The following is a 27,657-nucleotide window of genomic DNA, read 5'->3' as shown; positions in this document are numbered from 1 at the left end:
TTTGGCACTTCAGCAAAGGTTTAAGCCTTGAACATATTCCTTTTGTTTGCAGAGAACTGGTCCCTGCGTATGAAAGTGTGTCAATTCCAGCAATTAAGTGTAAATGAGCCATATTATGAACTTGATTTATAATCTTAAATTGGTTGTTGGATTGTTCAACAAGTATAAGTATTTTAGTAGACTCAACATTTGCAACCAATGGAGAGCAGCAGTCAACAAGACTAGAAGAATGCTAAACAATATAACTAAAAGAGCAGATTACAAGTCAGAGGAAAACCTAAATGAACTGTTTAGTGCCTTGGCCTGAGTGTACCTTGAACACAGGGTCCATTCCTGGTTGTTGAGAAACACAGCAGATAGTTAAGTGTAAATGGTGGTAGAGGGAAAAGCACTAAGACTGCTTCTGATTTATGAGGTGAATCATGTGCTTTTCAGTCTGGCAAAGCAATGTTTTAAAGAATTTTAGGAGGTACAGGTACAGTACTTTAAATCCGGCACCCTCAGAACCGAGGCTGTGCCGGATTTCTGATATTGCTGCATTTCGAGTTGGTGGTTTCAGCCATGAGCAGCTTGGGTCATGCCAGGTTGAGTGGGGTCAAAGGTTGCTTGGAGCATCGGTCAGAGTGGCACCCGAAGCCAGTAACTGGTCTGGAGCCACATGGTGCCAATGCAGCTCCTAGCTGAATTGTTCAGATATTTTTGTTTTTAATTACTTAATTGAAATTGTTGCATGGAACATTATAAAAATGTCTGGTTTTGGGACACTGCAGTTTTGAGTAGTCAGATTTGAGGTACTCTACCTGTATGTCTTTGATAAGAATATGGAACCTCTTAAAAGTTTACTAAACCAGTGACTGGGTGACTGCCTTATATTCATTACAAATCTTGAATTGTTATGATAGGCTGTAAATTGTAGGCTTCAATAAATGTCTTCCCTTTATTTTTAGATTTGTGTGCATTTTCAGAACAAGCTGTGCCCTATATAATTTAACTTGTTCAGTGAAAAGGTTCTCTTTGCTAAACTGAAAGAGTCTTGTTCCAGAAATATGCCCAAGCTTGTTTGCTCTCACATTAAACATGTTACATACGAACATACAAATTAGGGGCAGGAGTAGGCCACTCGGCTCCTCGAGCCTGCTCTGCCATTCTGTAAGATCATGGCTGATCTGATTGGAACCTCAACCCCACATTCTGAACTACCCCAGATAACCTTTCACCACCTTGCTTATCATAAATCTATCTTGCTCTGATTTAAAAATATTTAAAGATTTTGCTTCCACTGCCTTTTGACGAAGAGATTCCCAAAGACTCTCAATCCTCTGAGAGAAAAAAAATTGCCTCATCTCTGTCTTAAATTGGCGCCGCTTATCTTTAAACAGTGACACCTGGTTCTAGGTGTTCTGTGAATTTTGCCACTTTTTAAAGTGAAAATTCTTTGGGGTAGAATTTTCCTGCGGTCTTCAAGACCCGGCTGTCAGCCTCGAATGGGGGTCAGAAGCCCGCACTGTGTGAGGAACAGTCACCCACCTGATATTTTGCCAATTAATAGCCAGAGAGAGTGACCTTGCCATCCAATTAAGGAAGGTGAGCAGGTTTTCGGAGCTGGAGGGCCAATAGGAAGCCCATTTTGGAAGCAGTCACCCTCAATATGCACTGGGACTGCCAGTCAACAAGATTATTTACATGGGTCTCTGGAGTGGAGTCAGACTGCCCTGTTTTACCTGGTAAACCACGTTATTTAGGTTAAATGGAGCAAAGCATTTGTGTGAAATTCAAATCATGGTGCAATGTTAGTGAAGTATGAGCTGTCCTATTGGCTTTGGAGCTTCTAAAATTTTAGATGTTAGCAAAGGGCCCTCATGTGAATGGACAATCTAATGTGAGGGGGTGGGGGGGTGAGGGGGGTTGAGGGGGTGGTGGCGAGGAGGATTGAGGGGCGGGGGTGCATTATCAGGCATAAAGGCTTAATAATTACATTTAAATGCATTTAAATGGGGATCCTGAAGCTCAATGTCATTGGGTTGGGGGGAGAGGTGTTGGTGGGGACAATTGGGATAGCAACTCCCGCCAGCATAAACCATGTTTTGGGATTCCCGTGCGATTTCCTGCTCCCATCGCCGATGCCCCCCACTCCTGAAAAGGGTAACACAGAATCCCCCCTCATGTGTACTCAAAGTCAAATAGGCCAATGCAAGTTTCTTTGCATGGGCTGTTGAATCTTTTTTATTTCCTTTCACCATTTCTGTTGGCTAGCCCTCTGCTCCCTGAAAACATGGGCCGGAACATTCTGGCTGTTGGTGCCAGCAGGATCTTCCGGGCATGCCGACGACACACCCCGGTGGCTTGGGGTGGAGTCAATGGGAAATGGTGGGTGCAGAAGGAGCGCCCCCACCCCCCCACCCCCCCATGAGATACATGTCATGGAAAGGCCAGAGAATCCTGTGCATGGATTCATGCTGAAGTACTTTATGCCATTTCCCATTGCACCAGTGGCTTTAATAAAATCACATTGATGACACTGATTTGGAAGTGTTGGAAAATAGCAGAAGCGTTTCTTTCACTCGGATTTCTGTAGGGTGTAAAGGTGAGCAGGGAAGATTATTGTAGTGTAGCCACCTGACTGATGAAAGCTCCCTGAGATTTGCTCATTTCAATCTTCTGTGCCTAAAAGGAACATCTTGAGCCATTGTAAGCAACACAAGGATGAATGCTTGGCAGATAGTTCCCCTTGTGGGAGAGTCTGGAACTAGTGGGGACAGTTTAAGAATAAGTGGTCTCCCCTTTAAGACATAGATGAGGAGGAGTTTCTTCTTTGAGGGTTATTAGACTTTGAAATTTTCCTCTCCACCGAACAGTGGAGGCAGTGTCATTGAATATACTCAAGGCTGAGTGAGATTTTTGATTGACAAGGGAGTTGAAGGTTATGGAGGTGGGTTTCTGTAGTATTGATAGCTAAATTGGATGTACATTGATGTTCCTTCATCGTTACTGAGTCAGTGCTCTGGGATTCCCTTCCTGCTATCAATGTGGGAGCACTGTCATCATGCAGTCTGGCAGTTCAAGAAGAAGGTCTCTCCTCCTTCCCAGGGCAGCCAGGGATGAGCAATAAATACTAGCTTCTACCCTGGGATAAACAAAGGAAAATTGCTGCTTTCCTTTTCTTTTGTAAACCATTCTCTTAACTGTTTGATTTGGCTTTTATGACATTGTACATTAAACTGAACATTTGGGCTTCCTGAAGGAGTGCAAATCAACTCTGTTGAAATATCACATTCAATGCAGGTAAGCGTGACAGATCGTACAGAATGAAGGGCAAGTATGTTATTAAAGAATGTACGTAATGTAGGAGGACAGACTCGAGCTGTGTGCATTGCAGGGAGAACACCCTATCTGAGTGCATTTCATTCCGCTTTGAGGCTTCAGCCCCAAAGAAATTCAGCCACTCAGGGGCACACCTGCTCCCACCCCAGAATCACCCTACCCGCTCTGCCACCATGGTTCATGGAGATGGATGTTTCCAAATACCTAAGTGTAGGTACTGAAATATTTCAAACTGGGAGTACAGCATCGGGGTGAGCTGACAGCAGTGTAAGTGATTACCTGGTCTGGTGCCAGCGTTTCTTTTTTGAGGTTTGTCACATGTGTTGCGGTAAAGGGAACGGTGCATGATGCATCATGGTGCCATTGCCCTTTCAACTGTGCGTAGGCCCGAGTGGTTGAATTCCTTTGGGGCTGAAGCTTCAAAGAGGAATGAAATGCACTTGGGTAGGGTGTTCTCCCCACAATGCACACAGTTTGAGTGTGTCCTCCTACATTACATACATTCTTTAATAACGTATGTGCCCTTTATTCTGTACGATCTGTCACACTTATCTGCATTGAATGTGACATTGCAACAGAGATGATTTATACTCTTTCAGGAAGCCCAAATTGAAAATACATATCACAAACTTTAACTGTAATAACTGGATGTTGGCTTTTCATCTTGAAGTGCTTCCTTTAACCAATATAATCAGCGTATAGCATTTCAGAGATTGTAGGTGATGCAAATTGACCTATTCATCTCAGAATGATACTCCGTTTGTGCCTGTAATAAGTCTTCGGAGACAGAAATCCCTTCACCAAAATCCGTTTATTTGCGAAGTTTAACAGCAGTACACAGAGTATTAACAGTTTGCAGTCTACCTCCGGGGGTGTCAGAGGAACTGACACTCCTGGTTAAGTACAAGGTAAAGACTCCCTGATTGGCCCATCAATTGGATCTTTAATGAGGGAGTTCATATTCCAATCAGCCAACATCAATGGCCTGATTGAAGTCATTACAGTGCCCACCCTGCCACTACAATGCCTACTCCAGATCGCTATCAGCACCCCCTGGCGAAGATGAGTGTGAATGCTGTTAGATTTCAGGCAAATAGCTGGCCAACAACACCCATTGTTTAGGCTTGTGCAAATAAGAGTGGACGGTCGAGCAACCCCTGCTGTATCTTGGGTGGAGCCTTCAGGGAAATCTGACCATCATCTCTGTGATAACCACCAGGACTTACATGGCGAATCACTGATTGACCTTCCAGTAGGACTTGCGGAATATGAATTCCAGTGGTGATAGGCAATTGCCTAACCCAGTGGAAATCCTATCCTGAGCCCTTGATAAGGCAGACCCCTGAGTGGGATCTATTCTATCGTCCCAGATGGGATTCATGTACATGTACCACAGGACTGTGGTTTAACTTTTACTTTGACAAATAAAATGTTGTTCCTTTCCAGTTGGCTTCCTGAGTTATTGCACTCTTGGAGTCCCAGAAGCTTGGGGTTCCACTTTGAAAACCTATTTGTTATTAATCTAGACTGCCATAGAATGAAGTCATGGAAATAGGCCATTTGGCCCAAACAGTTTTTGAGCCTCCTCTCACCCAACTTCAACTCACCCCATCGAAAAAACCTTATTCTTTTTTCCTCCTCTAATGTATAAATCAAAGCTAAAATTATTTTATCTGTGACTTGTTGCTGATCAAACATTTCAGCCACAATAATGCAACTGCTTTTAGTTACAATGCCAAGCATTTTGGAGCTGGGGGAGATGTGCAGTCAAATAATTCTGTATCAATATAAATACAAACGGTAAAGTACAAAGGTTTGTTGGACACCTAACATATCTGATTACAGCAAATCCCTGCAGCATGAATCAGTTGGCTTGTTATGATACAGAGGTTAATGTCCTGTAACTCGTGAGGAATGATCTTTACAGATTAATACTTTCCCCAACATCAGTCAACTGAGTTGTTTGTTTTGTGATAGAGACAAATAATGCATATATTGAGCCAGGCGCCAGTTTATCACAAAATGCTTTAATAACTGCACTTTGGATCTTGATACTCAGTGGGTGGAATGGACATTCCTGGAATTCTTAGTGAAAGCTTTGAGGCTAATCTGCACATAGCCTGCCAATAGGGGTTCTACAATTGACCTCAGTGCTCTGGGCTGAGGAGCAGAGAAACTTGGTATCCAAACCCTGGTAACTCGCAATGGAAACTGCCCATTCAGGGCAGGTTTGGAATCAGCAGTAACACTTCCTTCCATTGTTGAATAGCTCTCCAATGATCAATGGCTGAGCTGTATTTTTAGGCTCTGGTGGAAGAGGTGGAGGTGGTTGTACAGGGGAGACTGAGACAGGCAGGTGTGGAACTTTGCGCCAGTGGCTCATTCCCCGGCTTCGTCCCATTCCTGGGGCATTTTTTGAGAGGTATAATGAAGGGGGGGGGGGGGGGTGGCTACTTGCCCACCAGTGGCGAGTAGCCAATTAAAGGCCTATTGTTGGAGGCCAACTGAGGAGCCAGTACTCCAGGCTCCTTTCCTGCCTGGTTTCATCTACAGCAATAGACCTCCCTGTGCAAGACTTTCCCCTGTCTCCCCTAGCTCTCAATTTGTCCTGGCTACTAATTTTTTCATTTAAAAATAAGAGTTGGAGAGAGGGCACCTCCATTTTGGCATCCTGATGCTGCTTCTGAGCTGGAGTCTCGCCCACTGTTCTCCCAGCTTTAGAAGCCCGGTAGACAGCTCTGGCCAATAATTGGGCCAATTCGGGGAAAATGCTCAACTGTCTTGACACAAGCCATTTGGGCCTGTTGACAGGGTCCTGATCTCCACATAGAAAATCCAGCCCCTGGTGTTTGCATTTGGAATGAGACTGCAGAAAGATGTTGACTTCCTACCGTCATCCAAATGGGAGTCAATACTTGAGAAATCTGTCTGATTTCAAGGTTAGAGCAGCAGATGAATATTAGGAACATAGGAACAGGAGTAGGCCATTTAGCCCCCCCGGTGCCCATTCTGGGAGGGGAATTGAAAACCTGGGGCTTTAATTTCTGTTGATGGATCCATTTGGCTATTCAGAACTAAATATCGATACCACAGATGCTCTCAGTGGCCAAGAGCTGCTTTCTGGTCTGCTTGGAGGTTTCCATTTATTATGGGAGTGGAGAGGGAATTTGGATCTGTTTGACTGTACATAAGATTCATAAATAAATGTTGTGACAGTGAATTTTGTGTGTGTGTGTTGTTGCGGGCTTACCCAAAGGTGTGGGACTATGAATTATGATCAAAGAATTAGAGAGAGAGCATACTGATTGTAGTTAATCTTTAGCTGCTAATCCTTTTTGGTTTTGATGAAACTGTGCTGATCGCCTTTACACTAAACATCTTGTCATTGGGAGGTGGTGATTAAGTAATATCCCTTTTGTCCATTATCCATATTACTGTTATGTCAGGGCTTTGCTATTATCCCTCTTGAACTACATCTATTTTACTTACCATGGAACGACATGGTGTGTACCTGAGTAGGTGTGGGTCAAAGAATGGACATGCTTGGGCTGGTTTTCCCTGGCTCCTTGTTGAAAATCCTTGTTATTTTTAATTGCTGGGAGAACAAAAACAACCTCCCCGAGCAAGCGGCTTACTGAAAAGTAAATCCAGGTTTTGTTCCGGCCGAAAGTAGGGTGAGAACCCATCTGGATTTTCGACCAGAGTAGTCTGTATTTTGGATGGTCATGGCAATGGGGCTGGGGTCGTGGGTGGGGGGGGGGGGGGGGGGGGGTCGTGGGTGGGGGGGGGGGGGGGGTTGTGGAAGGGGTGTCACAGGGCTAATATTTGAAATGTTAGCTTTTGTGAAAAATATCACGCACGCATGTGGAATTGAGGCTGATGTTATCTGTGCAAGTGCGAAACTGGCTCACTAACTCGTGCATTAGCAAGTGTCTGGTGTGTATTGGCAGAATTTCCTGTACCACCAGCTGAGGACCAGGAATTCCTGTCCAAAGCCAATAGACTTTTGGATGCTCTCCAAATTTTTTGGTCTCACATGCACCCATTCACGCCGCCGGTGGGACTGGAAAATCCCAGACGTGTGTGGGTGTGTCCACCTATATGCCGGTGCCTCTGCCTGCCATATTGTTAGCCCTCACTTTGTGTGTGGTTGATCAGACTGTTTTCAAATCTTTGACTTGGTTCTGAACTGATCAACTGATTCCTGGTCTGTTAAAAGCGATTATTCATTCGTATACATAGAAACATAGAAAATAGAAGCAGAAGTTGGCCATTCGACCCTTCGAACCTGCTTCGCCATTCATTTTGATCCAGGCTGATAATCAAATTCAATACCCTGATCCTGCCTTTCCCCATATCCCTTGATTCCTTTAGCCCCAAGAGCTATATCTAATTTATTTTTGAAATCACACAATGTTTTGGCCTCAACTACTTTATGTGGTAGCAAATTCCACACATTCACCACTCTCTGGGTGAAGAAATTTTCTCCTCACCTCAGTTCTAAAAGGTTTATCCCTTACCCTTAAACTCTGACCTCTAGTTCTGGATTCCCCCACCATTGGGAACATTCTTTCTGAATCTAACCTGCATAATCCTGTTAGAATTTTATAAGTTTCAATGAGATCCCCTCTCACTCTTCTAAACTCCAATGGATATAATCCTAACCGACTTAGTCTCTCCTCATATATAGGGGGAGATGGTGGTTTAGTGGCAATGTCAATGGACTAGTAATTCCAGAAGCCCAGGCTAATGTTAAGGGATCATGAGTTCAAATCCCACCATGGCAGCTGGTTGAATTTAATAAATCCAGAGTAGAAAACTAATGGTAAACATGAAGCTATCATTAATTGAAGTAAAAACCCATCTGGTTCACTGATGTCCTTTAGGGAAGGAAATCTGCCATCCTTACCTGGTCTGGCCTACATATGGCTCCAAACCCAGAGTGATGTGGTTGACTCTTAATTGTGCTCTGAAGTGGCCTAGCAAGCCACTCAAAGGCAATTGGGGATGGGAAGCAGATGTTTGACTTGCCTGTAGAGCCCACATCCCATTAAAGAATAAGGAAAAAATTCTCACTTGCAAGAGTGTTAATTTTGTTAACTGTGGGATTTTCTGGCTGCCGACACCCAAAGACCGGAAATTCCCGCCCGAGGTCAATGGACCTTTACATGGTCCGCTGCATTTTCTGTCCTGTCAGCTCAATTCACGCAGTGGGCGGGAGCAGAAAATTCTGCCCTGTGCGTATTCAGCTTGGCTTTTTCTTCTCCTTTACATTTCTTTGTAATTGCTGACATTTTATTTTCAGGTAGACTTTAAGATCTGTTGAAAGAGCTGCCAATTGGCATCTGAGTGTGACCTTTATGAAGAGATTCTCAGCCATCGTCACGTCTTTTCAAATTATAAACCAGTTGAAAGAATTCTTTCTGTCCCTTCCCATTCCACCCCAACATCACCCTAAATTAAACACCTGGGAACACCAATCGTTAGTATATCTGATTGGTGCATGGGTCTGCCCATACAGCTTAGACTCTCATAGTTAGGTGCAGCTCTCTGGATTAATGAATTGGGCCTGGCATGAAGGGGTTGCATTATTAGATACTAACTTCTCTGACAGTATCCCTTAAAGTCAGCTTTGTCAGGGGCAGGTCGTGCCTTACGAGCCTGGTTGAGTTCTTTGAAAATGTGACCAAGCACATTGACGAAGGAAGAGCGGTGGATGTGGTCTATATGGACTTCAGCAAAGCGTTCGATAAGGTCCCCCATGCAAGACTTCTTGAGAAAGTGAGAGGGCATGGGATCCAAGGGGCTGTTGCCTTGTGGATCCAGAACTGGCTTGCCTGCAGAAGGCAGAGAGTGGCTGTGGAGGGGTCTTTCTCTGCATGGAGGTCAGTGACCAGTGGAGTGCCCCAGGGATCTGTTCTGGGACCCTTGCTGTTTGTCATTTTCATAAATGACCTGGATGAGGAAGTGGAGGGATGGGTTGGTAAGTTTGCTGACGACACCAAGGTAGGTGGTGTTGTGGATAGTTTGGAGGGATGTCAGAAGTTGCAGCGAGACATAGATAGAATGCAGGACTGGGCGGAGAAGTGGCAGATGGACTTCAACCCGGATAAGTGTGTGGTGATCCATTTTGGCAGATCCAATGGGATGGAGCAGCAGTATAAAATGAAGGGTACCATTCTTAGCAGTGTAGAGGATCAGAGGGACCTTGGGGTCCGGGTCCATAGGACTCTTAAATCGGCCTCGCAGGTGGAGGATGCGGTCAAGAAGGCGTATGGCGTACTAGCCTTCATTAATCGAGGGATTGAGTTTAGGAGTCGGGAGATAATGCTGCAGCTTTATAGGACCCTGGTTAGACCCCACTTGGAGTACTGCGCGCAGTTCTGGTCACCTCATTACAGGAAAGATGTTGAAGCCATTGAAAGGGTGCAGAGGAGATTTACAAGGATGTTGCCTGGATTGGGGGGCATGCCTTATGAGGATAGGTTGAGGGAGCTTGGTCTCTTCTCCCTGGAGAGACGAAGGATGAGAGGTGACCTGATAGAGGTTTACAAGATGTTGAGGGGTCTGGATAGGGTGGACTCTCAGAGGCTATTTCCAAGGGCTGAAATGGTTGCTACGAGAGGACACAGGTTTAAGGTGCTGGGGGGTAGGTACAGGGGGGATGTCAGGGGTAAGTTTTTCACTCAGAGGGTGGTGGGTGAGTGGAATCGGCTGACGTCGGTGGTGGTGGAGGCAAACTCGTTGGGGTCTTTTAAGAGACTTCTGGATGAGTACATGGGATTTAATGGGATTGAGGGCTATAGATAGGCCTAGAGGTGGGGATGTGATCGGCGCAACTTGTGGGCCGAAGGGCCTGTTTGTGCTGTGGCTTTCTATGTTCTATGTTCTATGTTCAATGCAAACACACTTCTTTAAGACTCTTATAGTTTTAATAGAGTCTATAGTATTGCTGAAAAAAAGAGACAAGCTGTCTAAGCTTTTCATAATGACTCACCAGGACATATTGCAAGCATATCAACAATAAAGGGAACAATAATTCATACTGCATGAGAAGATGATTAACCCCCGTCTATGATATTAATTACAGTTAATTTATAGTCTGCTTGGAGTCTTTGCATTCGGTGGGGGGATAAATGCATAGTCTGAATTCCTAGAGGGAACACTCACTTCCTGGGAGGCAACAATACCTGATTTGCAACAGCTTGCATTTATGTGGTTCCTTTAAAATTTTGAAACATCCTAACTTCACAGGAGCTTCAACTTGGCACCAAGCCACATAGGACAGTTTAGTCAAAGATGTGGATGTCAGGAATTTTCTAAAGGCTGAGAGGTTTTGAAAGGGAACTCCCGCACTTGGAGCCTAGGCAGCTGAAGTCAGATTTATCAATAAAGTCCATAAGATATAGGAGCAGAATTAGGCCATTCGGCCCGTCGAGTCTGCTCCGCCACTCAATCATGGCTCATACATTTCTCAACCCCATTTTCCTGTCTTTTCCCGTAACCTTACCAATCAATAACCTCTCTATCTCTGTCTTAAATATACTCAGTGACCTGGCCTCCACAGCCTTCTGTGGCAATGAATTCCATAGGTTCACCACCCTCTGGCTGAAGAAATTCCTCTTCATCTCGGTTCTAAAAAGTCATCCCTTTATTTTGAGGCTGTGCCCTCGGATCCTAGTCTCGTCTACCAATGGAACCACCTTTCCCAAGTCCACTCTCTCCAGGCCATTCAGTATTCTGTAAGTTTCAATGAGATCCCTCCCTCATCCTTCTAAACTCCATCGAGTACAGTCCCAGGGTCCTCAAACACTCCTCATACATCAAGCTTTTCATTCCTGAGATCATTCTTGTGAGCCTCCTCTGGACCCTCTCCAGGGCCAGCACATCCTTCCTTAGATACGGGGACCAAAATTGCTCACCAGACTCTAACTGTGGTCTGACCAGAGCCTTATACAGCCTCAGCAATACATCCCTGCTTTTGTATTCTAGTCCTCTCGAAATGAATGCTAATGTTGCATTTGCCTTCCTAACTATAAAGTCAACTTGCAAGTTAACTTTAAGAGAATCCTGTCGCCATAGTCCCAGATGACCATAGGCTGGTTGCCCCCTTTGAGGGGGAGAGCTGACTGGTGGTGGTTTAACTGGAGGATCACCACACCTTAGGCGAGGTTGAGAAGGTAAGGCCTTTCATGAATAACATCAGCCAGTACAGGAATTGAACTCATGCTGTTGGCGTTGTTTTGCATCTCAAACCAGCCGTCCAGTCAACTGAGCTAAACCGACTCCCCCACGGCTATCAATATGGAGTGATGGAAATCTTGGATGCACAGGAGGCCAGAATTTGAGGAGCCCCCTGATAATGGCTACTGCCAATCATTGTAGAAAACTATACTCAGATAACACTGACAGCTTTGGGGGAGAAAAATGCTGTTTTAAAGAAAGTTCACCCACAATGAGATACTGAGCATAGAGATGTAAATATTTCCAAAGACCACCTGATTTAGTGGACCTCTGGTGTTCAGTTTTACCTGTTAGAGTCCAAGATATGTGACAAATATCTACAGTGCCACCAGAAATATATACGTATGTAACAAATCCTCCAGAAATGGCAAATACCACCAAATCCCCAATTATTTGCAATATGTTATTATGCAACACACAAAGTGGAAGGTTATAAGGTTGTAGGAGCTGAAAGAGATAAGGATGGGCCAGGTTCTGCTGAGGTTTAAACCCAAGGATGAGAATTTTAAAATCGAGGTGTTGCTCAACCTCATATTTAATATTTAATTAGGACCGGAATAATGTAACTGATGTGTACATATAGTCTGTATGGTAAATTGATTGCATAGTTATTGGATAGGTGGGAGTGAATTACAACTCTAGAATTTAGTCAGCTGATTCTGATGACATAAATTTCAAGGGATTTGATCATCTTAAATTTTATTTACAGTCTTTGCATGGCTTCTTTTTCTATTTTTGACTTTGGTCTGAGCCCCTCCTACCTTTGTTGCTGAGAGCACGTTTTTTGTGTTATTCATCGAGAGCAATCAATGTGAGGGGCCAAAGCACACAGCACGGGTGCACACCAAGGCTGAGAAGAGAAAAAGTAAAATTCTTAAAAGAAAAACTACAGTTGGAGGAAAGAAATTCTGACAAAGCATTTATCATCAAAATCCTCGAAAGTGCGTGTTGCACAGTAGCATGTCTTATGATGAGAGGCTGAGTAAATTGGGCCTATACTCTCTGGAGCTTAGAAGAATCTCATTGAAATGTACAGGATTGCGAAGGGTTTTGACAGGCTAGACAGTCTCCCGGGACTGGAGAATCTCGAACACGATGGGGGCACAGATAATGGGTTGATCAATTAAGATGGGGGTGAGGAGACATTTCTTTAGGGTTGTGAATTTTTCAAATTCTCTACCAGGTTTTGATGCTCCATCGTTGAGTATATTCAGATCGATTTTTCATCGCTCAGGGAGTTAAGCAGTATGGGGAATTTGAGATAGAAGATCAGCTTTGATTAAATTGAATGACAGAGCAGGCTCTATGGCTCATATGGTCTATTCCTCCTCCTCTCTCGTAAGGCATGTTTGATTAAATTGGGGATTTGGTTGTATTTACAATGTGCTCAAAGACCTGTTACATACAAATGTACATGAATGCATGTAATGGCACAGTTGATATTTGTCACATATTTTGGACTGCACCACAGATAAAGCGGGACATAAGGGATCTGCTAAGTCAGGTGATCATTGGAAGCATTTGTATCTATTTGCTCAATATCTCAAAGTGGGTGGATGTTTTTTAAAAAACTTTTTAGTTGTTTCCAACGCTACCTTCAGTGTTATGGTTGCCTTTTTTGGGAGAAAAGTTTTCTGGAATGACTTGTCTTTGTCTATGAATCTGATTTTATTTCATAAAAGTTTGTGTCAATGCTGATGACTAGGTTCGACTAGGAGTCTGAATTCTCTTAAGCCCGCTTCCGTCATTCTTTGGATGCCAAAAATGCTTATGTTTGTGTGTAACACTTAAATGATGCACCCCATCTGTGGCATGAATTTCTAAATTGTTTATGCCTCTACGTGTTTAAATCCACAAATCCTAGTGTGTTGCTTGCTTTGTTTTCATTCATTAACGTTGGAACATGTTATTTGGCAGGGAGGATGAGGGCAGACTGGATGTGGTCCTGCGTTCAGTGAAGAGAGCGTCATAACCTGTAGAAGACAGAACTGGGCTGGACAGAGATTAATTAAATTGAAATCTTCCCACAATCTCGACATGAGTAACCAGCTATTCCAAAATAAAATGATGCCAGGCCAACGCATTGTTTCTGTACTTCTGCCAAACAAGGAACAGCTTGAAGTTCTCGTTGGAGTAAGTAGGATTTTTTTGTGGCACTGGCTAGAGCTTAGTATTTATTGCAGCTGGAGTATCAATTGATATTACCTATTGTAATTCCGAGTGGGTTTCAGAATTGATTTTTGACGCGAATGAAAAGGTTAACTATGTGGAGGTGGCAAGTTAGTTACATCATTATGCCATTTCTTGGTATCAAAACTATTGAACCACAGAATCCCTACAGTGCAGAAGGAGGCTATTCAGGCCGTCGAGTATGCACTCACTCTCCAAAAGAGCACCTTACCCAGACCCACCCCCCTGTGCTAGCCCTGTAATCCTGCGTATTTACCATGGCTAATCCACTTAACCTACACATCTTTGCACCGTGGGAGGAAACCAAAGCATCCAGAGGAAACCCACGTAGACACGGGGAGAATGTGCAAACTCCACACAGTCACTCGAGGTCGGAATTGAACGTGGGTCCCTGGCGCTGTGAGGCAGCAGTGCTAACCACTGTGCCACCCTGCCAAGTGTGCTGCATCTTTTATATAACAGTAGATTATAACATGTGGTGGTGTTCCAGTCTCCCTGGACTGGCCACATTCTTAGTTTTCAACTTGTATACGACAATAGTCACTAGTATTGCAGCAAAGAAAATGCTTAAATGTCTGGACCAGCTTAATCCCGAAACATAACCTGGTACAAGTCAAGCAGGCACTTAATCTAGGATTTCCCCATTCCAAGTCTCTCCAATTTTAATGTTATGGGCGGCACGGTAGCACAGTGGTTAGCACTGCTGCTTCACAGCTCCAGGGACCTGGGTTCGATTCCCGGCTGGGGTCACTGTCTGTGTGGAGTTTGCACATTCTCCTCGTGTCTGCGTGGGTTTTCTCCGGGTGCTCCGGTTTCCTCCCACAGTCCAAAGATGTGCAGTTTAGGTTGATTGGCCATGCTAAAATTGCCCCTTAATGTCCTGAGATGTGTGGGTTAGCGGGTAGATATGGGGGTAGGACCTGGGTGGGATTGTGGTCGGTGCAGACTCGATGGGCCAAATGGCTTCTTTCTGCACTGTAGGGTTTCTATGATTCTATACCTTCTTATTTTTACATTGCTTTGGTTCTTTAGAAATCTGAAATTAATACCTTGTACATTGTGAGGTGTTCAAAAATATTTTTTGATTATGATCTACCAGTAACCTCCAATGTCAGGGAACATTTTCCACACGCGCAACATTCAGAAGTCTGCAGTGCAAAAGGTTTAGAGCCCGGACAACCAAACTTGGACAAGGAGCCCTTTGATGCAGTGGTGTCAGAACAATTTATTAAGTAACAAAAATTATACTTAACAAAAGAAGGCAGTAGACATGCTGGTTCAGATGGTTCTTGCTTCCCACTGACTCTAGATGCTGCACATGGCTGATTGTGACTTCTGTTGTTTTTTCCCTCCCTCTATCATCTTCAAAATCTGGACAAAGAACCTTTCTGAATCCTTTCCTTTTAACCCTGTCACCAAGGGCCTTCCCTGTGTTGCATTCTGATCTTGTTATCTGCCTGGCAATGTTAACGTTAACTGTCTGCTGTGATCAGGGCCCTGGTCATGAGCCTTGATGTGGAGATGCCGGCATTGGACTGGGGTAAACACAGTAAGAAGTCTCACAACATCAGGTTAAAGTCCAACAGGTTTATTTGGTAGCACAAGCCACAAGCTTTCAGAGCGCTGCCCCTTCATCAGGTGAATGGGAGTTCTGTTCACAAACAGGGCATATAAAGACACAAACTCAATTTACAAAATAATGATTGGAATGCAAGTCTTCACACGTAATCAAGTCTTAAAGGTACAGACAATGTGAGTGGAGAGAGCATTAAGCACAGGTTAAAGAGATGTGTATTATCTCCAGCCAGGACAGTTAGTGAGATTTTGCAAGCCCAGGCAAGTCGTGGGGGTTACAGATCATGTGACATGAACCCAAGATCCCGTTTGAGGCCGTCCTCATGTGTGCGGAACTTGGCTATCAGTCTCTGCTCAGCGACTCTGAGTTGTCGTGTGTCGTGGAGGCCGCCTTGGAGAACGCTTACCCGAAGATCAGAGGCTGAATGCCCGTGACCGCTGAAGTGTTCCTCAACAGGAAGAGAACGCTCTTGCCAGTGATTGTCGAGCGGTGTTCATTCATCCGTTGTCGTAGCGTCTGCATGGTCTCCCCAATGTACCATGCCTCGGGACATCCTTTCCTGCAGCGTATCAGGTCGGCAATGTTGGCCGAGTTGCAAGTGTATGTACCATGTACCTCGTGGATGGTGTTCTCATGTGAGATGATGGCATCTGTGTCGATGATCCGGCAAGTCTTGCAGAGGTTGCTGTGGCAGGGTTGTGTGGTGTCGTGGTCACTGTTCTCCTGAAGGCTGGGTGGCAGCAAACTAGTAAGGAGTCTAACAACACCAGGTTAAAGTCCAACAGGTTTATTTGGTAGCAAACGCCACTAGCTTTCGGAGCGCTGCTCCTTCGTCAGGTGAGTGGCAGCAAACTACCCAGCCTTCAGGAGAACAGTGACCACGACACTACATAACCCTGCCACAGCAACCTCTGCAAGACGTGTCGGATCATCGACACAGATGCCATCATCTTATGTGAGAACATCATCCACCAGGTACACGGTTCATACACTTGCAACTCGGCCAACGTTGTCTACCTGATACGCTGCAGGAAAGGATGCCCCGAGGCATGGTACATTGGGGAGACCATGCAGACGTTACAACAATGGATGAATTAACACCGCTCGACAATCACCAGGCAAGAGTGTTCTCTTCCTGTTGAGGAACACTTCAGCGGTCACGGGCATTTGGCCTCTGATCTTCGGGTAAGCGTTCTCCAAGGCGGCCTCCCCAACACACGACAACACAGAGTCGTTGAGCAGAGACTGATAGCCAAGTTCTGCACACATGAGGATGGCCTCAACCGGGATCTTGGGTTCATGTCGCACTATCTGTAACCCCTACAACTTGACTGGGCTTGCAAAATCTCACTAACTGTCCTGGCTGGAGACAATACACATCTCTTGTCCTGGCTGGAGACAATACACATCTCTTTAATCTGTGCTTAACCCTCTCTCCACTCACATTGTCTGTACTTTTAAGATTTGATTACCTGTAAAGACTCGCATTCCAACCATTATTTTGTAAATTGAGTTTGTGTCTTTATATGTCCTGCTTGCGAACAGAATTCCTACTCACCTGATGAAGGGGCAGCGCTCCGAAAGCTAGTGGCTTGTGCTACCAAATAAACCTGTTGGACTTTAACCTGGTGTTGTGAGAGTTCTTAATGAGCCTTGAGCCATAGTCACAACCCAAACATAAACAATCAATCCGTACATCTGGTTCTGATTAACTCCAGCTATGCAGCAGTACTCTCACATTAACACTTCATCGACTGGAACTGATATGGCATGATGGCACAGTGGTTAGCACTGCTGCCTCACAGCACCAGGGACCCAGTTTCAATTCCCAGCTTGGGTCACTGTCTGTGCAGAGTTTGCACGTTCTCCCTGAGTCTGTGTGGGTTTCCTCTGGGTGCTCCGGTTTCCTCCCACAGTCTGAAAGCTGTCCTGGTTAGGTGCACTGGTCATGCTAAATTCTCCCTCAGTGTACCTGAACAGGCACTGGAGTGTGGCGACTAGGGGATTTTCACAGTAACTTCATTGCTAATGTAAAATCAGTGTTAATGTAAGCTTACTTGTGACACTAATAAATAAACTTAAAATAGCTTTAATTTTTAGGTCCGAGTGGAGTGAGGAGTGAAATCAGGAAGAACTTCATCACACAAATAAATGATTATTAAATAATATGCTATGTTAAAGAGAAGTTTCTTGATCGACCATGCTAAATTTACCTTTAGTGTCCCAAGATATACAAGTTAGGGGGATTTGTAGGGTAAATACATGGGGTTACGGGGTTAGGGCCTGGGTAAGTGTTGGTGCAGTCACGATGGGCCAAATAGCCTCCTCCTATACTGTAGGAATTCTGTGAGAAGACTCTGAGGTGTATTTTCTGTTCAAAGTACTCTTTGTCTCATATCTGTCCTAACTTGAAGCATTTTCACTATTTATCTGCTGTTCATTTTCTGATTTCATTGACCTTTCAGTTTGTGTTGCGTCGTAGTGATAGATAGAGAGGGGTCAAATCAGTGGTCTAATTTATTTCATTGTGAGGCTGGTCTACTTGCCCGACCTAGGAGCAGATCTGGGTCTGCATAATGCTGGATTAGTTTGAGGTCCAATCTAAAATGCTAACCCATCCCACTCGCCACCTATGGAAATGAACGGAGACGCTATGGGATGTATATAGCCTCTTAACTGATGTTTCAGAAGTGAATCTGGAGGAAGGAAGAGCTGAAATGACAGAAACCAGTAAATAAGTATTTTAGTGCTGGTAACATGTAATTATTTTCTTTATGGAAATGAAGGAGGATACTTTGGGGAGTACTTTGAACACAATATTACATTAATTTTGAAGCTACAAATTGGTTGACAGTTGAAGCTGCACTTAATAAATTGGGAAGTAATTAAAAGCCAGGTACTTTAATTTCAGTTTAAAGAGAAAATATAATGGGACAATTTGCAGTGCTGCACTGTGGAGGGGTTTACTATTTGGACTCTGGTGGAGGGGCCAGAGGGAGGTTTACTAATTGAGTTTACTTTATGTAGGAGCGCTTGATGTTGACATTAATAATATCCATTGCCAATCATTTAGTAATTTGATGTGTTAATCAAGATAAATCAAGTAGGGCTCAGGTTGGGCCTTTTTGGCACAATTCTGATAGGCAACTCTGTTACACCGTGTATGCAAAAATACTTAATTGCTTTTTATTTAGGAACATTAAATGGAAACACTTCATTTATATAGTTAACAATGCATAAATGATGGCTGATCATAATTACACCGAATTTTTCTGAAACGCAATTTCTCCCTATCTGGTCTATCCTATCCCTTCATGATTTTGGACATTTCCATCAAATTTCCTCTCAGCCTTCTTCTCTCCAACCTATCCTCATAACTGAAGCTTCTCATTCCTGGAGCCATAACCTCCCTACTTTTGTAATCAATTCCCCTCACAAAAGACAATAAATAACGTTGTGTTAGCTTTCCTAATTACTTGCTGGGCCAGTATACTAGCTTCGTGTGATTCATGTATTAGCAGACCCAGGTCACTTTGAATCTCAGACCTCGGCAATCTCTCAACCATTTAGATAATAAGCTTATTTTTTATTCTTCCTGCCAAAATTGAGAATTGCACGTTTTACCACATCACACTCCATTACCAGATCTTTGCCCACTCGTTTAACCTATGCATGTCCCTTTGAACCTCCCTATGTCCTCTTCACAAATGATCCTATCCTTATGTCAGCAAATTTTACAACCATACCTTCCGTTCCTTCATCCAAGTCATTTATATAAATTGAGGCCCCAGCACTGATCCCTGTGGCACACCACTTATCACATCCTGCCAACCAGAAAAAGACCCATTTATACCAACGGTTTGCTGTTGGCTAGCCAATCTTCTATCCATACCAATATGTTACCTACATGAGCTTTTGTTTTCCACAACAACCTTTGATGTGGCCACTTAGCAGAAGCCTTCTGGAATCTTAGTACAGTACATCCACTGATTCCCCTTTATCCACAGCACGTGAGTGCTTCAAAGAACTGACCTGGAAATATATCACCGTTCATTCGCTGTCACTGGATCAAAATTCTGGGACTCTCTTCCTAACAGCACTATGGGTGTGCCTATACCACACGGACTACAACGGTTCAAGAGGGCAGCTCACCTCTGCCTCCTCAGGGACAGTAAATGCTGGCCCAGTCAGCGATGCCCACATCTCATGGAGGAATTTAAAAACATGTTAAAGGCTGCAGAAGATCACTTTCAGCACCTCATCTGTTGCCAACTATTGACATTGCTCAGTAAAGAACAATTCAAATAAAAATCAGGATTCAGCTTGATGCTCCACCAACCTCGTTCTCCATTCTATTGTTCAGAACAGTTAGCCAAATTGCTGTCATTTTAGAAATGATACATTACACTTAGTTCACAAAGGTTGATCTTGTGCAAGTAAAATACTGATAGCAGAAAGCAGAAACCCTGGTAGTAGCCACTTCTTGCTCCCACTGATCTAAAAATAGACTTCCAGTATCTTCTAAAACTTGAAGCTGCATGACTGCTCAGGATTTGCACTGATGATTGGCAGTGTGCATGATTAACTCCACATTGCCGTCACTCTTTCTCAAGTTCTTGGACAATGACACTGTTTTTGTTAAGTATCTTCACTCACTGTGAGCACTGTAAGCACGCGATGTTGGGTGACAGACTATATTGCTTGTTTAAAATGCTTTGTGCCGTGCCTCTCTTGTTCTGACGTTTTTGTTCATTTCTAGGTAAAAGCTACTGGCCAGGACCTCTACGACCAAGTATGTGATATGCTGAAGATCAGGGATGGTCACTTCTTTGGACTGAGTATGGTACAAAGTAAGCTGGGATTCAATATTTTAAACTTCTTTGTGAGGAAATAAGATGGATTGGTCAAGAGATAATTCTTGACAAGCGCTTGGTTTATTTTGATCATTTGTGGTAACACTACATGCTTATTTGCTTGATTTGTCTGGAATGTCTATGATTAGTTCAAACATTTATTTTTCTATGGGGCTTTACTTATTAAGAAGGAAAGAAAATAATCAGGCTCTAATACTTTCCATTTCACGCTAATGCATCCATATTACAATATCTGAATTCATCAATTCTGACAAGCCAGTGCTTGGTGGCCACAAGACATTTCTAAAATATTGTATAAAGCTGTGGTTACCCTGCATCTGGAGTACTGAATTCAGTCTAGGCATGCACCTTAGGATGCATTTAAAAGCTAAACTGAATGAATAGCCATTATCAAGACAAGTTATTTTCATCCATATGACAACTCACCACAAGTATGAAGCCCAGTGATATGTTCATTAAGTCTGGAATGCAGATGGAATTCCTTTAATCAGGGGGAGATGAATAGAGTCATAGATCAAGTTGCTTTAAGATAGTGATTTCTACACCCCCCGCCACCCGCCCCCCCTTTAGTTTCAATTATCTGCCTACTGAAGGTGATAACCTTTGCAGGGGAGAGCTCAATAAGCTTTGATATCCTTTTAGTCTCCCAGTCAAAAGGCTGCCCTTTATATACAAGTCAAACATTTGATCAAGGACCATCATAGAGAAGCCTTACCCAAACTTGTGTGACACAATTGACCTCCCTCTCTTGCAATGAAGATCAGTAGATGGCATTGATTGGGATCAGGCACACTGGCTGATTTTTTTTGTTTGTCCCCGCTTGTGTTCTCTTGCTTCAGCTTAATTAATGAGGCTGATTCCAGTCTCTACTGCCCTGGGTGAGATCTGCTAACTCGGTACAAACTAGAAATCAAATCTGGGACCTTTCTTGTTCTGTGGAACAGGTGCTTTAATTAATTTGAACTTTCCACATATTAATCACAAAGCATGCTAATCATGTTATCAATTCATCTGTCAACAGTCCAAAGATGTGCAGGTTAGGCGCATTGGCCATACTAAATTGCCCCTTAGTGTCCCAAGATGTGTAGGTTAGCCATGACAAATGCACGGGGTTACAGGGATAGGGTGGAGGGTGGGTCTGGGTAAGATGCTCTGTCAGAAAGTCAGTGCAGGCTTGATGAGCCGAATGGCCTCCTTCTGCATTGTAGGGATCTTATGATTAAACATTTACAGTAATAGCTGGAGACTGAGTGGTAAGGGTGGTACAGTACGTGTGATGTGACTTTTGACAACTGAGAGATGGAATGAAAATATGTTTGACTCTGGTTTCTTGTTCAATATTAATGAAAAGTGAGGGCTTCATGTTGCCTGAATTGGAATTTGCTTGCTCACATTCGTCAGTCTTTCAGCGAGTTTCGGTGTGAAGAAGAGTTAAATCCTGAGAGACACAAATTGCTTGGATCACAAATTTGGTTAGGACTGCTCCTTCTGAACTATTTGCCCAAGTTAAATTAGTCAAAATTAAAAGTTTTAATTCAGCAAAATGTTGCCTTTTCATAAAATGCTCAGTGAATGACTGGCACGTGTTACACAATTTGTAATTGATGTGTTGAGTAGTGTAAAGCTCGCTAATTGAAATTTATTTTGCTATTTGGATCAGATTGATTCATTTTTGGTCTATTAGTGGAATCTGGGATTCTGAATAATTTGAAATGAAGAGGAAGGGTTTTGTTCATCACTATTCAAATTGAAAGTATGCTTAATTGTGCGTTTCTCTGTTAGCTTGCAAACTAATGCTGACTGTTTTATTAAAACATTTATGAATCTACCCCAGGCTATAGGATAACCAGCTGAAAAGCTCAGTGTCATCGGGAAGATTGAGTAAAGAATCTCCTGTTGACAGATGGTGCTCAAGGCTAGTAAACAAAGGCAGGGGACATGCTGCAAAATATTCTGGCAGGGGAGCCTGTTGCAAGGCCAGAATGTTAATTGTGCAGCATTTGCGATTAGCTAGACCATCACTAGGAAAATGACAAAAGAAAAATGAGATGAGCACATGTCTGCAGGGGTGTTTCAGAAGATTTATGATTTAATTGAGAAACAGCAGAGTGGTTGCTGGATGCTTTAGTAAAGGAGAGGGTTTGGGTTTCAGAAATTTATAAAATCAGTCGACCTGAGAGTATACAAAAGAGTGACATGTAAACGTAGCATTGCAAAATAGAAGTTTTTTTTAATGCTAATTGAATTTATGTGGACAGTTAAGTATTTGAGGAAATGTTGCTGAGCTACGTCAATAGTTGACCAAGAGTAATGGAGACTGATGTAGTTAAGTAGGAATGTAAAGAATCATACTGTATTAGGATTAAGAAGAAGGCTTTCAGACCTATTTGGCAGGAGGATTGAGTAAAGGTTTTTAAAAAACTTGTAAACCAGTATTGAATGCGGAACACATCTTGAGTAACAGTGAAGGGTTTTCTTTCTCTCCCCCTATTGCCTTTAACAACATACAGTTGCCAACAGCTCTTCTACCTTAGTTAAGTAGCCCATTCATCCCTCACATGTGAACCAGACCAAGAATATTCAGTTGCAAGAGGCATTAAAGCTGAGCCTGATGATAAAGCATTTTGGAAAGCCTGTTATTTACGAAATGTTCTCTGTTTCTTGTTTAACAACGAGATGTTAAGCCACACTGCAGCTTGGGCCAGGCTGTCCTTCTCTCAATCACTCTCTCAGATGGTAACTGAAGTGTTACTTTCACATTTCCAGACAATGAACACATTTTCATAGACTTGGAGCAGAAGCTCACGAAATATTTTCCCAAGGAATGGAAGAAAGAAATTAGCAAAGTAAGTTTTATTTATTATAAAAGCAAAATATTGTGGGTGCTGAAAGTACAATTGCAGTTTCTGAGTCTTTTGGATAGCTTAGTTTGAGTTCCTGTGTTCTGCTGTTAATAGGATAACAATCTGTGGATTTTATGTTTCTCTTTGCAACTGAACTAGCGTGTACTAAAACACTTAGCTAGGAGTTTTTTTTTATTTGAGAAATTTGTGTCATTATAGGTGAAATCTTAATTTTTTTAAACATGGAACCTGCGTGCGAACAGGAATTAGCCATTGTACACAAAAAGACCACAGGCATCTCTCTCCATTAGAGAGAGATAGTTGTTTATATATAACTGAGGGGCAAGCGTGGGGCAAATCTGGTATGAACCCGTGTCTTGGCATCATTCTGCATCATACTCTAGTCATCTAGGTAGTGGTTAGCACTGCTGCTTCACAGCGCCAGGGACCCAGGTTCGATTCCCGGCTTGAGTCACTGTCTGTGTGGAGTCTGCACATGTCTGCGAAGACATGGGGAGAATGTGCAGACTCCGCACAGACAGCTTCCTCTGTGTGCTCCGGTTTCCTCTCACAGTCTGAAAGACATGCTGGTTAGGTGCATTGGCCGTGCTAAATTCTCCCTCAGTGTACCCGAACAGGCACCGGAGTGTGGCGACTAGGGAATTTTCACAGTAACTTCATTGCAGTGATAATGTAAGCCTACTCGTGACAATAATAAATAAACTTTAAACTTTAACTGATCTAACTGACCTCCACTACACAATTGTGGAAAAATGGGATGAAAATCTCTGTCTGCTGTAAGATTGTAAGCATATTATGTGCGATTAATTTGGGTAATCTCCAGTCCAGTTTTAAAAGCAACCACTTAAAAAGCGCTTTGACCACCTTCCTCCTACTGCTGCTGAGGCTTAATCCGCAGTGTGATGCACTTGGGATGTTTTGTTAATGGTAGAGGTGCTAATATAAAATGAGAGTTTTATGTTGTGTAATATGGAAGGTTACTTCAAATCAAACCAGGAATGTAGAACTTGAGAATATAAATTGAAGTCAGGTAAGTCAGGTAGCTGTGCAAAACAGCTTCTGACCCTGACTTACACCATCCCTTCCCATGCGGTTAGGTTAAAATGGAGCTTTAATCTTGGCAGAAATATAGAGTTATGTTCTAATGATGCCATCTCTTTATTTACTTCCCCTTTTTCCTTTTTTAACAGAACAATGAAATGTTTGGCGCTCCATTCGTCGTTTGTTTAAGGGTGCAGTACTATGTTGAAAACGGGAAAGTAATAAGGTACAGAGTTCCTGTTCAGTAGTCAAATTTATGAAAAAAAGTAAGCATATCTATTCAGTGACCATCTCCACAGAACGCATGATGGCACAGTAGTCAGCACTACTGCCTCACAGCACCAGGGACCCGGGTTCAATTCCGGCCTCGGGTCACTGTCTATTTGGAGTGTGCACATTCTCCCTGTGTCTGTGTGGGTTTCTCCGGATGCTCCGGTTTCCTCCCACAGTCCAAAGATGTGTGGGTTAGGTTGATTGACCATGCTAAATTGACCCCAGTGTCAGGAGGATTAGCAGGGTAAATACATGGATTACGGGAACGGGGCCTGGGTAGGATCTCGAATGGCCGAATGGCCTCCTTCTGCACTTTAGGGATTCTATGAACACCTACTGTGGGTCAAATCTTGCACAAAACAAATTGCTGAATAATTTAATCTGATATGAAAATAAGGGAGCCTGGCAGTAATAAATATACATTTACTGTGTGACTGTTTAACACTGTGTCCTTGACAAATAGCTGCTTCCATTTGCTTACCATCAAAATAAGTAAGTTGGAGATAAAATAATTCTGAGAGAAAAACAGAAGGCACACCTGCTCCAAAATGAATTCTGTTGGCCACTGCTGATTTCTGACTTATAAACAAGGTAGGGCCTGCGAATTGGGCAGGGGGCTGGATTTTCTGCCGCCCCCCCCCCCCCCCCCCCCGTGATGTGTTTTGCTGTTGCGGAGGCAGCCCGCCATTGGCCTGCAGCAGGATCTTCAGGTCTGGCTGCTGTCAGTGGAGTTTCCTGTTGTTTGAACGCTCAGCAGGACCGGAAGATCCCAGTGGTGGGAACGGCCGGAAAAGCCCACCAATGATGTTGCAACCATTTTAAATGAAGGTAGTTTCAAAGGTTCTTCCGTTCTGACTCTGTTGTGCAGTTAGAAGTACTGTTTCGCTGCTGCTGCACATGGCAGGAGAGGAGAGGGAATATTGAAACTAGAATCCCAACTGTGCAGGAGGAGACTATTTGGCCCATCGAGTCTGCATTGACTCTCAGACGGAGTACTTTATCCAGACACTATCCCTGTAACCACACATATTTACCCCACTAATCACCCTAACCTACACATCTTGGGACACTAAGGGGCAATTTAGCATGGCCAATCCACCTAACCTGTGACTGACTTTCCTCCCCACCCTTTGATCCACATCCTCACAAATGCCGGGCTTCTGTCACCGTTCCAGGAACTAGGATCGGTTTTTGCAGTGCAGCCTTATTTGGGTCGTCATTTCTAGCATCTTCCTGGTCTGCAAAGCTCAGTTCCACACAGCTTTCATGAGCAGGTTGCAATACCACGTGAAAAACAATATCCTTTGAATGCATATTATTTCCATCAGCAGCTGTTTTGTTTATTTCCTAACTCTCATAAAATTCTCAATCCCCCTGCAGTGACAAGAAGGCAAGGCATTTTTATTATTGTCAACTGAAAGAACAAGTTTTAAGTTCGAGATGCACGAGCAAAGAGGAAGTCTATTTTTTGCTTGCAGCGTATGCATTGCAAGCGGACTTGGGGAATTACAAAAAACACGTACACGTTGGAAAATATTTTGAGCCTCAGCATTATTTCCCTCAATGGGTAAGAAACGTATTTGGTTTTGTTTGCTTCAATTCATTCAGGTTTTGTCTGTGCAGTTGCAAGATTTTGAAACACGTTGATAGATTTTTTAAAAAAATGTTTGAGATATGCTTTTTGGGTTTCTTTCCTCAAAGTTTCAAGGTAGACTGAACATTTGCACAGTCGGCATTTGTAACATGCAGTGTTATATTGCATATCTATTGTGAGTAAAACATCTAACAGCTGGGACAATATAAAATACATGTCGGCCGGACTTCTCCGCCTGTTCGCGTCCCGCCACCGCTGCTAGTAAGGATGGAGAATTTGGTGCTGTAATAAGTCCCTTCACCAAAATCTCTTTATTTACAAACTCTACAGCAGTACACAGAGTGCGAGCAGTTACCAGTCTATCTCTGGGGGTGTCAGAGGAACTGACACTCCCGATTAGGTACAAGGCAAAGACTCCCTGATTGGCCCATCAATTGGATCCTTAAGCAGGGAGTTCATACTCCAATAGGCCAACCTCAATGGCCTCATTGAAGTCATTACACGTGCCCAGTCAAATCTTTGTTCACTGCAGAGGGATGGGAGAATCCTGGCTGCGAGCGAGCTCATACAGTGCAGAAAAGGTCCTTTGGCCCATCGAGTCTGCACCAACAGTATCTACCACTAAAGGCGCTCTAATCCCATTTTCCATGACTTGTTCCATATGCTTAAATGTTGTGTAAGGTTTCTGGCCTCGACTATCTTCCCAGGGAGTGCATTTCAAATTCTCACCACCCTCTGAATGAAAAGGTTTTTCTTAAATCCTCTCTGAATCTTCTGCCCTTCACCCTAAAACTAGGCCCTTTCATGACTGATCCCTCAACCAAGGAGAATAGCTGCTCCCTACTCATCCTGTCCATACCCCTCATAATTTTATGCACCTCAATCATGTCCCCCCTCAGCCAGAGAATCCGGTCCATCGGGGCCTACTAACTAATAAACTGTTGCTTGCTGACTCAGTTTATAGATTATGGCCGGAATTCTACACCGGCGGGAATCTCCGGTCCAGCTGACAGCACCCCCCCCCACACCCCCCATGGGTTTCCCTGTGGCATGGGGTGGAATCAATGGGAAATCCCAGAAGATCCCGATGCCGGCGAACGGCATGCCGCCTCCCGCCACTGGAAACACACGCAGGCAGGGAGGCCAGAGAATCTCATCCATAGTTTCAAACCATATACTCCCCCATCCGAAACCCTTTGCCCAAAACTCCTCAGTCAGGTTTTCCTTTTGTTCCTCAATCTCATTTTTTGGCGCCAAAGCTCAAATACACAAACTACATGTTTTTCAGATCAAGTCCAAAGACTAATCCATGTCAAACCCAAAGAACGTATTTTCAGTTTATAATTGGCTTTAGCTTCTGCCAATACACATCTTATAACTACATCGAATAACATAGGCTGTTTCTGTGCTGTAAATTCTATTTGGCCCAACCTGTCCAGTGTTTATGCTCCATTCAAGCCTCCTCTCATTGTTCCTCATTTAACTCTCTCAGCATAACCTGCTGTTCCCATTCCTCATATACTTCTTCAGCTTTCCCTTAAATGTACCTCTGTCACTTATCTGAACTATATCCCTGTGGTAGTAAGTTCCAAATTTGTACTAGTCTCAGGGTAAAGAAGTTTTTTCTGAGCTCATCATTTGATTTCCTGATGACTATCTTGAATCAATGGCCAATTTAGA

The 27,657-nt window shown here is 43.5% G+C and overlaps 1 protein-coding gene across 3 annotated transcripts in view; it reads left to right on the top strand.

Annotated features, from left to right (window-relative positions):
• LOC144504322 (FERM domain-containing protein 6) overlaps positions 1-27,657 on the top strand; it is a 64,407-nt gene that overhangs the window by 21,278 nt on the left and 15,472 nt on the right. For all 3 annotated transcript variants that reach the window (XM_078229480.1, XM_078229479.1, XM_078229481.1), the window contains exons 2-6: positions 13,483-13,698; positions 20,091-20,181; positions 22,972-23,051; positions 24,260-24,336; positions 25,764-25,950. In XM_078229480.1, the coding sequence (XP_078085606.1) occupies positions 13,603-13,698; positions 20,091-20,181; positions 22,972-23,051; positions 24,260-24,336; positions 25,764-25,950 (531 nt within the window). In that variant the 5' untranslated portion in view covers positions 13,483-13,602. The remainder of the gene's footprint in view (positions 1-13,482; positions 13,699-20,090; positions 20,182-22,971; positions 23,052-24,259; positions 24,337-25,763; positions 25,951-27,657) is intronic.

The sequence above is a fragment of the Mustelus asterias genome, chromosome 15 (genome assembly GCF_964213995.1).
Source record: "Mustelus asterias chromosome 15, sMusAst1.hap1.1, whole genome shotgun sequence".
In the NCBI taxonomy this organism is placed as follows: Eukaryota; Metazoa; Chordata; class Chondrichthyes; order Carcharhiniformes; family Triakidae; genus Mustelus; species Mustelus asterias.
Note: the sequence above shows the minus strand (reverse complement) of the source record. Positions and strands in the feature narration are given on the sequence as shown.